Consider the following 12,910-nt stretch of genomic DNA (forward strand, 5'->3'; position numbering starts at 1 on the left):
AATGACTCAGAACATCTTAGCAACCACATAGTGACGGCCTGAATATATCAGTTGGCAGACATGTAACATCTCATGTACTTTTTCAACTTTCTATTCTACAAAGAATCCTGAAAAACTATATCATGGATTCCTCAAAAATGGTTTCCTGAACAAAATGTAAATGTACATTTCACAATATTATTGTATTTTTTTATATAAAATAAATGCAGCCTTGATGAGTGCATATCTATCTATCTATCTATCTATCTATCTATCTATCTATCTATCTATCTATCTATCTATCTATCTATCATGTGGCTCGTTTCAATATTCATCCACTTTAATGGAAATTTTATCAATGGCCTCAGTGTTTTCAATTCAGTCATGACAAGAGAGCAGCAGGGCCTGAAACACACACACACACACACACACACACACACACACACACACACACACACACACACACACACACACACACAAACAAAGGAGAGTTTGTCAATGACATTCTTTCATTCTTTAGTCAAATTTCAATAGGATTCCTGAGTTATACCATTTCAAGATTGGCGTGAACAGCATCACAGCCAAGCCCAAAATAAACCATCTGCGAAAACAATTTACACATACTTTTTCCCTTTACTTATTTCAAGTCTGGAAGTGTGAAGGGAAGTCTGGTTCAGCTGTTGACATTCCTCTAACACTCTGTAATGAAGCACCATCACGGGTCTCATTCACGCAACAGATGGGCTACATGTTGGGGGGTGGATGGGTGGGGGGGGTTCACACTCAGCCCAGGTGACAGGAGGAAGGTGATTGCGGCTGTACTCATCTGAAACACCTCTGTTTGCAGGGGGTATTGGTGGCGGTCGGGCTGCAGTACTGTCAAAGTCTATATTAACCAATCAGCAGCCAGGAGCTGAGGTCATGGAGCACAGCGCACGGCAGGCGGCAGCTGGATACGCTGCGAAAATGTTCAGTCAACAAAAGAGGGGAAGACGGGAGTGGAATAAAATACAGGGAAAAATGAACGGGGGAGTACAGACACACAGTAAGACTTCAGCTGTTGAGACAAGGAATATTAAATATTAATGTTATTTCAGAACATAACTGCTTGTTTTGCATTCTGACACATCGGTGGAAGGGAAAAGGACTATTATTACGGGGAGGGGGGGGGAATCTAATTTTTTTTATATTATTTTACATTATATATAAAGAAATATTAATTATATATAATATATTATATTATATTATATATATTATATTATATAATATTATATATAATTAAGACAAATTAATGTTTTGTGACCATTAAGAAAATGTTTTGCATTATTTTCGTGAAATTCTTTTTAATGTAATGCAAAAACAAAATTACTTATTCTTGGAAAAATTTTTTTTTTGGGTCAGTCTTGGACCCAAATGGAACAATCTTCAGATGTAAGATATTGAAAATTATGCAAAGATCCAAACACACATAATTAAAAGAAAATCTATAATCTAACATGGTAGGGTAATTTCTGATTACTTGCCCATTGAACTGATCACACTATTGGCCTATTGGATGATCAACCAAACAGAAAAGGTCAAAGTCAGCTCAATTCAACACTAGCATTTACTGCAGAACAAATATCAACATGCGTACAAAATCATTTGGTAAATCAAACAAATGAGCTGCTTTCATACAGTACATACACGGCTTATTGATTCTAGAAAAGGCTAAATCTATCTCGTAAATAGAGGATGTATTTGTTGACATGATTGTAAGAAACCACTCAGGAGGCATCGGCTGATCAATCTTACTCATTTCCTAATGAAAGCAGATGATACCACTCCAGGTGAGAAGATGGGCTGGGGTTGTTTAGACACAGAGGAACACCTGATTAGATCCAATCAGAAGGTCTGGAATAATGCATGAGTGATGGGGAAGCAACAGTGCTAAGTTAAAGACCCATAGACAAATAAATGACATCACCTTAAAAGAGCCCTCCAATTAGACCCTTCAGTGGGCAAACCACACCCATCGTCTTGTCTAGCAGCTGCGATAGATGACAACCTTTGGTTTCACCACAAGGTCGTTGGGAAGGTTTTCATTACATGGGAGTTTCGCTGCTATTAATACTGATGGTTTTTGTCCAGTGAGATCATCTGTGTTTCTTGGTACATGATCAAGGCAACAGACAGACAGATACTAATGCAGACACAGAATCCTGATCCCTTAACAGCTCTGTGAGAGCATGTGCTTTCAAATCTAGGACAAGACAAGGTTGAGTGACTGAGGAAAAAAAGGGCAAACGAGAGAACAGGACACACAAAAGCCTTGAGAAAGAGTGCAATTAAACGTAAAAATGAAAAAAGTCAAAAACAAAACAGCAGTCTGTGTTATCACTGTAATATACTGTATATAATGTAAAAAATCAAAATTAATTTGTTATAAAAAGTTTTTTTTTTAAATATATATATATATTTAAATAAAAGATGTATGAAATTAAATGAAAAAGCAGAAAAAAAAATTATATATATATATATATATATATATATATACACACATATATATATATATATACATATATATATACATATATACATATACATATATATACATATATACATATATACATATATATATACATATATACATATACATATATATATACATATACATATATATATACATATACATATATATATATATATATATATATATATATATATACATATATATATATATATATATATATATATATATATATATATAGTATCGTATTAAAAATTTGTGTCTACCATAAATACATTTGACTAATACATTAAAGCCAATCCAAAAAAGGATGATTTTTTTAAATATTATTATTAATAATAATGATGATAAATTTAACTACATACTGAACATTGTTGTGTTTTATCATATTGCTGATGCAACACGTACACTTCCGCAGTGCGTTAATAAAAACACAGCTTAGCCGTGGAAAAATCACTATAATGTTCGGCCTCAAGTGGCTTACTGCTTTAATAAACAACAGAGAACTTAAAAGTGAACAGTATACAGCTCTCAGAGTACAGTGGATGGTGACCAGATTGTAGAATGAGAGAGAGAGTGTGTGTGTGTGAATGTGTGAGGGGGGGGAAGGGCCCCCGATGGAAGATGGATGACAGAACAAGCCGCTGACTGAACTCGCTGCACTGTGAAAGCCTAAGAAACCCGAGACCTCTCTGTGTTAGCAGAGCTCCAGTCTAAAATGGCTGCCATTCGTGTAAACAACCCAGAGAATGAAAGGGGGCTACATTTCTCCAGTGAGCCGGCCAAGAGCCACACAGACCGTGGTTACAAATTAACCCTTTCCTTCCAACCAGCCAGTCCGTCTGCAAACTAAAAACAAAGGAAGGAATGTTTAGTACTCAGTGTTTTGTAGGAAAAATGTGATGAATATCAAAACATGTGTCATTTCACACACTATAGTCGTTTGAAAGCATAAAACCTAAATTGGAAAGCAGTCAAAAGATACAAAAATTGCACTTCGGCATGTATTCAGTGGGTTCTTCTCAGTTCAACACTTTAGATCAATCAAGTGAAACCATCCTTGAACAATCCAGCCAGCGAGCTTTTCAAGACAGACGGAGTCTCCATGGTGCCCTATAGGCCATTTCCATGTGCTCAGAAACAATCCCCTTCCCCCAAACTAGCCCCCCACCCCACTACTTCTCCGGCGGGAATCTACAGGAAGCCGTAACAGGGCCCTGGCCCTCAAGGAGGGACCGGCCCTGAAATGCAAATTGGAATTCCATCCGAAAATTGATGTCCTTTACAAGCTAATGAAAAACATCTGAAACACTGCCAAAACGGACCCCCTTTTTACAACCCACATGCCATTAGTCAAGGGTAGACCGGAGCTGTGTCTGTTCAGTGAGGCGTATGTTCTTATATAAGGGGCTGATAAAAATAGAGACGAATCACGATCTTTAAAAAGATGTTTATTTAATAACACATTCACAAAAGTGTGAATTCAGCCATTTGCAAAATCAAAACTGATACTGAGAGACGCACTAAATCATATTAAAAATAACATGCCGTTCCCAAAGGTTGAAAAAGAATTTACGGTCTAGTTTCTCTGCGCTAGAAAAGAAGAAGAAAAAAGCAGCCAAAAAATAAACTCAACGAGAGAGTGGGAGTGAAAAGCAGGAGAAAATCAATTCCCCCTCTGCGCCTTTAATATCTGCAGAAAGAGGGGGAAGCACACGCCCGCTGTAGCCCGCAGCTTATTTGCGAGGCAGGAATGGAATGTCTGAGATTGCATACATTATGTGCCAAAGAGGCCCTGGGCTATGGAAGATAGTGCTGACATCACCGTCTATAAATGGTTATGCTCGGAGGCACAGTGAATGAAAACAAAATGGGAATAACCCTTTTTTGCACATAACCCCCCTCCCTCCTCCGTTGGTGCCAAATAACAAGCACAAGCGCAGAGAGTTAAATGTCATATCGCAGTCAGGGGTGCATTGATGCGGTGGGGAGTATGAGGTTGAATGGTTAAAATAGTTTTGCATATACCAGTTTAATATGCACAGACAACTTTAAGCCAGTCGCAGGCTGATTTCCCCATTATGTTGTTTGTTTGCAACATTAACGTAACCCAATGGAATGGGTATCAGGAAACCTGCCCGAAAACTATTTTTATGCAATACAATTATTTTAAGCAATAAGGAAAGCATTAGCAGCGCAGAAAAATAACTTCTAAAGCAGTATGATGAACAGACTGCTGTACAAATGGGCAAAGAATGGCAATCAATATGTGAAGTTGTGATGAAATGAACATCGCGACAGATCTTTTCTTCCATTATTATGATGTACATCCGAGTAAAATGGATTATCAACAAAGGAAAAAAAATGAAAAAGGTAAGAACCTGGTTCTATCCACCGGTTGTTGTTTGGATTTTGAGATTTCACGCCCACTGTAACTGCACTGTTATTCATTCCAATGACAAGAAAACAATGTAACAATATCAGCAAGAAAACGGTATTGTAATTATAAAACAAAATGATAAACAAAAGACATGCAAAACACAGCGGAGCAGACAGCCAAATGCCGGCACACGCAGGGTTAACGCTGAACCTCTCCGCACATTCCTGAATAAATGATGTTTTGAACAAGGCTGTTACCATGGGCAACTGTGCACGATGGCACTGCAGCGTAACCTTTGGAGTGGCTGTATTTTTATCCACTGGAAACTTCTCCCTTGAAGGAGAGAGAGAGAGAGAGAGAGAGAGTGTGTTATGGGGATGAAGGGAATTGGAGGAGGGGAAGAAGCCGCTGGCTTCACTAGCTAGCAAAGGGTGGACAGACTGCAGTGATTTTACAATGCGACCAAAAACAAATGTTCCCGAAACAGACAGGCTACCACATTAGAGTTAGAGATTAAAATTAATTTTGAGATGTTTGCAGCAGCACAAATAAATCCAACACACTGTAAAAGAGGTTCAAATACATCAGCGGATCAATAAATGCCTTGCAAACACGGATAGAAATGTATTATGCTGAAAAAAAGCAGCACAAAGGCAGTAATGGGATTTGTGCTTGTATTGACATCATTAAGATATATCTCCATCCTTAAATGGCCACTCAAAATAATCATGTGCGATTTCTTGAGCATTTATGCATTTGCAAGGATTATATTTACTATAAAGCCAATTGAAGGGTCTACTCCACATCTTCCAGCTGTCTGCGTCTCAAAGCATTCCATGAAAAGGTGCAGAATTTAACACACACACTCAAGACGCCACAGAAGCATGTGCAGTAAACAGGAAGTGCGACCCCCGCCTTCTGTAATGGGTGGGGTTGGTGTATCTGTTTATTTTTTCTTTGTATGTGCACTGAAACTTGAAACCCATGTGATTACGGAGACAGCCAAGGGCACCTCAAACCCAAGTCAGTTTTAGCATGACAATAGAAGCCCACTCCATCCTGAACCAGACACCACACCTTTGATTCCTCACAGACAGAGCAGCAGCGACAAGATCACTGCAATGCACCACAAAGCACGACAAACTAAACTCTTCACCAGGTTTAGAAGGATTAGGGATGTATTACACAAAACCGAACTAAAGTGCCTCGCAAATCTATTGTGCTGCCATACGAGCCATTGTTTTTTGAATATGCAAATATTTTGGCAAGGAAATCTTAATTCATATGCATGATTCAATGAGGGGAATATATTTCAGCAGAATATATTTACAAACCCTTTCAATACCTATTTTGAAATTTGATGCATTTTGCAGTGCAATAGACACACACACACACACACACACACACATATACATATATACACATATATATATATATATATATATACACACATATATATATATATATACACACACGCACTTATATAAACTGGTATATATGCTGCACGGCACGTAATGCATAATGTGTATTACACAACATGCTGATTAACAAAAACAAGTGTTGCACATGGCCTTTATAGAAACAAAATCTTGCATAGTGCACAACTGTTCCAGTTCCCGCTTAAATTATTCCGATCTACAGGATGTGCACCACAGGCCTCCAAAGTATTCAACCACAGAGCCCACTTCAGTAAGATAGCTTGGCATGTGCATTGTTCTCTGACCTTAACGTCCCCCCTGTTATTTGGTCTGGATGCTCTTGCATGGCCGGTTGCCATGAATGAATTGTGCCACCTTCTATTTGTCTGTGAAAGAGCATTAGTTTGAGTCATGGCAACAGCCACGCACCAACTGTTTTCCCTCGCTCCCGCAGCCAATGCAAGAGTACGACTGACAAGTCACATGACCAACCAGCTGAATTCTAAATGAGGAATACATCCCCAGGGCCATCTCAGGCATGTGCAAGCATTTTCCCTCTCCAGCTTTCCTACTCGCACCAAAATACTCTGACACATGGAGGGAAGGAACAGCTAACAGCTCCTAAATTGAGGCATAACAGATTAAGACACAGTGTGTAAAGAGCAGGGTGCGTATTTGAACGCATTCTGAATATGCAGTAAAACAGTTTTTATCGTGCGCTAACAGAATTTGTTGCTAAGGGTGTAAAAAAATAACAGCACATATTAAACAAGCACTGCACCTACCCCATGTGACACACATCAGGGAGTGCTGAATTGATGTTTCATGCCCTGTGGCTGCATCAAACATTTGACTTTTAGGTCAGTGTAGCAGGACTACATCTGTCTGGAGCAAAAACAGTGACATGAATGCAAAACACACTGACAAAAGCAATGAAAATGATATGCTTACTGTGATACTCGATCCCCTGTTACATGTAACAACAGAGAAATGTGCTTAGCGGAGTACTTTTCATTTTTTTAAATGGCTTTTGAATGGGTATTGTTGGTAAAAAAAAACAGCATTACAAAGTGAATGGAAAAAGAATAATTTGGCCCTTAGTTAATATAGTTGATGAACATCTACAAAACATAACCGTTTCATACACAAATAGACGACACTAAAAAAAATCTCCATGCTGCCAATATGTCTTCTATTTTACAGAAAGCTATAATTTGCCAACTATAATAATTCATCAGAGAACTTTGAAATAAATCAAGGCAGAATTCAAATATCAAAGACATTTCTAACCTGGACAAATTAACACGCCACAAAGAGTTAATATCAATGAATTTATTACAATTTACTCAGCTCCAAGGCACGTTACAAGTCTTCTGTTACTACAGAAATATGTATAAACAAACAGAGCATTTCATTTTTCATTTACAGTATTTTTTGCTCTACTAAAGCGTCCGTGCAACTTTAAAGCAAAAAGAGAATGAAAACACGTAATAAAATATATCTGTATTCTCAGACCACGGGATACAAATTAAAAACTGCCGTTTTAAAGATCATACTAAAAAAAAAAGAAAAGAAAAAAAAAAAAAAAAAAGGACGGGATCAAGAAACAAAGAATGCCCTCTCTTAGACTCACTTCATTTGTTATACCTACCACAAAAAGTGTATTCATTAATAACATTTTTTTTTTTTTTTGCTTGGGATTGTACATGTAGATGTGGAAAATAAGTATGAAATTGAATAGAAATGTTAACGTAAACCGTAAAAGTGCCGTAAAAAAAGGTTTCCACGCACACATCCTCCTCCTCCGTGGAGGAAAACAAATGTCTCTGTACACTGGACTATTTCTGTTACTTCAATATTCACAACAAGTAGGCTGTGTCTCAAAACCAAGCGTGCTGCACACTTAGCATTTCAAATGCATCTATAATGTTCATAAATGTTATCTTGGTAGGCAGTTCACCAGGTTTTAAGACACAACCTTAAATATACTCGCTTCACTTGTCTGTTTCTGATGCAGGAAGCATATATATTTATATTTAGGGGTCTCTTTCTTTCTTTACTTTCACATCCCCGGCTAAAATGGTCGCTATCTCGCCTTGCATGAAAGCCCAAGGCACGTTTGACCCTACCAGGGGACATTTCTCTCCGCTGGGGCAGTACACCTCTCCTGTGGCCCCCTGCGCTTTGATGCTTTCCCGGGAACACGGGAAGCAGAATTTGTGGTTAGGAACTGACGGGCACTGGACGAAGTGTGTGTCTTCTAAACGTTCGTGGCAGATAGTACAACACAAGGGTCCGTTATTGGCCATGGGTGAGTCTGGAATGTTCTGAGGGTGCACCTGATCCATGCCCTGATGTGAACCCGATTGGGAAGGCGTCCCGGTCAGACTGATCTCCCCGTTTCGGGAGGCCAAACGCCGCTGTCCGGACACCGAGGCGGGGGAGACCGGGCTGCTACTGTTGTGTCGGGTGGATGTGGTGGAGTGCACAGAGTTGCTGTCCTTTGGTGAGTGTGCGTTACCCAAAGTGTCTGCGACCGACATGAGCGCAGCCATGGGGGACTGTCCGTTTTGTGGGGCCGATTCGGGTGGGGTGGCTCGGCTGGAGTGCACCGTCCCCAGGGGTGGAGGTCCGCCGTGAGAGGCTGCGAACGAGCTGGATGCCATGGTCAGTTTGAGCGCCTCGCTTTGACTCGCCATCCACTGCTGTCTCTGCTGCTCCCCCTCCGCCGAGTCCGGTTCTGGGGAGGCTTTGCGTTTGCGCACGCCCGTCCTGAGCGAGCTGCCCGACGCCACGGCCCGTGGCATGTTGACCAGCGCCGAGGGCAGCAGAGGGCAGCTGGCGTCAATGTAAGGCTGGGGCAGCATTTCACCCCCGAGCCCCTCCTTAAAGAAACGCACCGACTCCGGCAGCAAATCGCCCAGGAGCCTCCAGTCGCCAGACCCATGCTTTTTCTCATATTCCAGGTATTTAAAGCCAGAGGAAAGCCCTCTGCCAAAGTCTTTCATGCAGTCCTGATACATCTGCTTAGCCACACCGGACGCACTGGAAAACACATTACCAGATCCACTGGGATACTCAATAAAGATTTTCAGTTCATAGTCCATGCCGGGCTTGGAAATGGCATCAAAAGCAAACACCCTACCTACCAGGGAATGATCTTTCTTGAACCTCACATCAAATGGAGTGCAATTGGAAAGCGTGATCAGTGTGTCCCTCACTATCTTAGGTTTGTTCGCCCAATCCTCTGACCTGTTTCTCAAACTTTCACCAAGTTCAGACAGAGCCTCTGCGTTACGCTGTTTCTCTTTCAGATCTCTCTCTTGGTCCGTGCTGGACACAGAACCGGGTCGTTTACCCTGCTCGGAGAGCGCGAGGGCAGGTCCGATGCTGGTCGTGGCTGGAGGGGCTCGTCCAGACAGGCTGTGCTGTGCTATACTCGCCGCGGACGGCGGGCCGTTCAGGAGGGTCTGCGGGAGGAGGTTCGGCGGCACGCTCATCTGCCCCGACACAGCCACCAGCCCGTGGTTCCGACGCGAGTTAGGGCTCTGTCGGTTCAGCTCGGGGGGTCCGTCGTCTGATTTGGGGAAGCCGTTCGGTCCACCGAGCCCGTTCGGAAGCCTGTGCGCGCCGATGCTGGAATAATCAAAGCGCGATCTCTCTGTCCCGAGCGCGTATCGGTCCAAGCCGGACTGCTGTTGTTGTTGTTGCTGCTGCTGCTGCTGTTTGGACGAGCCGTCCACATGATTCATCTGCACCGACTCCTTGGATGACATTCCCGCTTGTGCTTTCACCGCAGGCGGCGGCGCGGGACCCGGGGATCTCCCTTCCTGGAAGCCATGAGCCCGCTTCAGATGGCGCGCGGTCTCGATAACAAACTCGATCCGATCCGCGCCCTCGTAGTTCACGCAACCCCTGCATACGGCCTCCGTAAAATCCCAAATCATCGCCCACGGCATGCGCGGCAGGTCGCACAGATAACACGACTGTCTCCTCGACGAGGAGACCTGCGCCGAAGACATGTTGAGCTGCTCCTCTCGGATCCGTTATACGGTTACTAGGAGGCGAATGCGCCTCTTCTGCTTCTCGGAATGCCACCTGGCTGGGCCAGTGACGTCAGCACCACGTTCCGCAGTTCCTTTTTCTGTTACAAATGACAAGCCACTTGTTGCCATGCGAGTGCGCATGCGCTAACCACTCCCTAACAAATCTTCTGAATGGACCGAGAAACGCGCACCGCCACAATTATGGCAAGCCGCTTCAACATATATGCTTCAAAACATACTATTGTCTATTTTTAAGTTACTAGCACTTTTTAAATGATCATCAAGTAAATCCAATTGTCACTAGTATCTATTCAGTACTTATTCATTATATACTAGTATTTATGTCATTCTAATCACTCTAATCTCAGTAGTGGCAAATAACTATTTCATTGTTATTGGTAACACATTCATTTTTGTGTTTATTAGTATATTTTTCGAATAAATACGTACTTTTAAGTCTAGAATATGTCTCTAGGAAATAATCACTAGAAACTAATAAACAGTTACTATAGAAAATCTGAAATAGACACCAGCATGCATACTAGTCTGTAGTGAATAGTTAATATATGACCAGATAGGCCTATTTCAAAAACAAAATGTTACCAGTAAAAATAGAATAGTTATTCGTCACTATTGGGATAATGACTAGTACCAAAAATATAAGTACTAGTATCTAATGAATAAATGTGATCAATACTACTTACTAATGAATAGATCTGATGAATTGTTTTAAATGCTAATTTAATAGATACTTGTCACTATTAGGAAAAACAAAAAAAACATTACAATCTAATGAAAAGTTACTTGTGAAAATTAAATGGATAATAGTACTTACTGGATCACATACAAACACATACTAATAACAAAAACAGGTGAAAAAAAACTATTTAGCTAATAAATATAATTTTTTATAAAAACAAATAAAAAAAGATGAATGTTCAGACTGCTTGCCATACCTCATTAGCCAGTTTGCTTTCAGAATACAAGAGCCAGAGTTGTGGGTGGAAAATCTGAGGTATTCATGTTTCTTCCAGAGTGTCGATTCCTATTGCTTCTAAAATGTCCATAAGCTTCATATTCTGTGGTCCAATTAATAATGCAAGATCATATTGAGAAAATGCTTACACCAGCAAAATGCACACGATTTACAATAAAAATATGCATACTGTGGCCATACATACATAAAATACATTTTTGGGCATCTGAAATAATATCTATGCTCCATGGTGTAGAGGCTGCCTTAAACACAAACAATACATAATGTAGATATTCTGACATCTTTAAGTGATTTAATAAATATGATTATGAAAGAATATTTCTGGTAATATCGGTCAGTCTCGGAGTGTTTGTTTACTTTAAATGAGGAAGCTTGGCAGCCCCGCCCCTAAAGCCCCTGTACCATAGTCTATTCTTTGCTTAACAACACCCCGTAGATGATGTAAAAAAAAAAAAAAAAAAAAAAAAAAACTCGCCCTGTTATACAACAAGACGAGGGGGTGGAAAAACCAAAATACGGGAAAAAAAAGCAAGGGAGGTCTGGAGGAGAGGAGAAATGCCATTTATTGCAATCCCTGCATTCTGCTGGCACGGAAAGAAGCTGTGCTTTATCCAAGCAAAAAAAACAAAAAAAAAAAAAAAAAAACCTTAACTACCAAGTAGGCAGGAGCCAAATCTGAGGATGTGATTTTCTCCCCCCGCTGAAAATTATATATACAGTACATCAAGCATTGCAGAGCCTGAATTTGGATGTCAAACGGATAAAATAACCACTACTGATATGGCAAGCAGAATGTCTTCCAGCTTGTAAAGCCGGAGACAATTTGTACAGTATTTGTGCTCTGTGCTTGTGACTCTGATGGTGTAAATGAGCCTGATGTCTTTCGTTTGTGCCCCAAATTAACGACACAAAGAAACAAGTGTTTGTGCAAATTATCTTGGAGCGAGTCACTTGACTTCAAAATGAAATCAGGCTTGACTTTGCAAACACTCAAACGCCCTTGCACGACACAAGACCATATGTAGAACTCAAATATTTATATTTTGGAGAAAAACACTTATATATTATAGTTGTATTGCACAAAAATATTTAACTGGGATTTTATGGGCAGAAAAAAAAAATGCAACCCTTTAGCAAAAATGAAAAGTCTAAATATGCAGTCTGCCTGTAAAGGATATTTAACCCTCCTTCCTTTTCACTGAGGGATGTTTCGCTGTCCCTGTAGTCTTCTCATGAATACAGATCACCCTGAGGCTTGGCACTCACTCACACGCACACTGTGCAGAACATCCACCCACCTACCTACGCTCACACACACACACACACACACACATGTGCGGTCACACACACACACACACTCTGCATGGAAAGTTTTCCACGTTCAGCTTTCCACCAGCTTATCGCAGGGGTTAACTCTCAGCTTCCGCTAAGTGGCTGGCGGGCTGCCAGAGTGAGGGATTCTGGGAAAAGGCAAGTCTTGCCAAGTACAAACTGCCAACATTAAGCAGGCCTGACAGCCTCTCTCCTCCTCCAAACCTGGCAGCCATTCAAAGTGCTCTTTCATTTGAGACGCTGGCGGGC

The 12,910-nt window shown here is 40.9% G+C and overlaps 2 protein-coding genes across 3 annotated transcripts in view; both read right to left on the reverse strand.

Moving 5' to 3' along the window:
* The window catches only part of kiaa0586 (KIAA0586 ortholog), a 123,880-nt gene that overhangs the window by 99,081 nt on the left and 11,889 nt on the right, over positions 1-12,910 (reverse strand). The gene's annotated exons all lie outside the window — the stretch shown is intronic.
* On the reverse strand, positions 6,636-11,941 carry irf2bpl (interferon regulatory factor 2 binding protein-like). The gene has a single exon (XM_079853978.1). It carries the CDS (start codon positions 10,306-10,308, stop codon positions 8,323-8,325), a length of 1,986 nt encoding a protein of 661 aa, XP_079710104.1. The 5' UTR covers positions 10,309-11,941; the 3' UTR covers positions 6,636-8,322.

This window comes from Squalius cephalus, assembly GCF_949319135.1.
Source record: "Squalius cephalus genome assembly, chromosome: 20".
NCBI classification, from domain to species: Eukaryota; Metazoa; Chordata; class Actinopteri; order Cypriniformes; family Leuciscidae; genus Squalius; species Squalius cephalus.

Excerpts from the sequence above, each read along its gene's own strand:
- irf2bpl (XM_079853978.1), bottom strand. The coding sequence starts at position 10,308 with ATGTCTTCGGCGCAGGTCTCCTCGTCGAGGAGACAGTCGTGTTATCTG.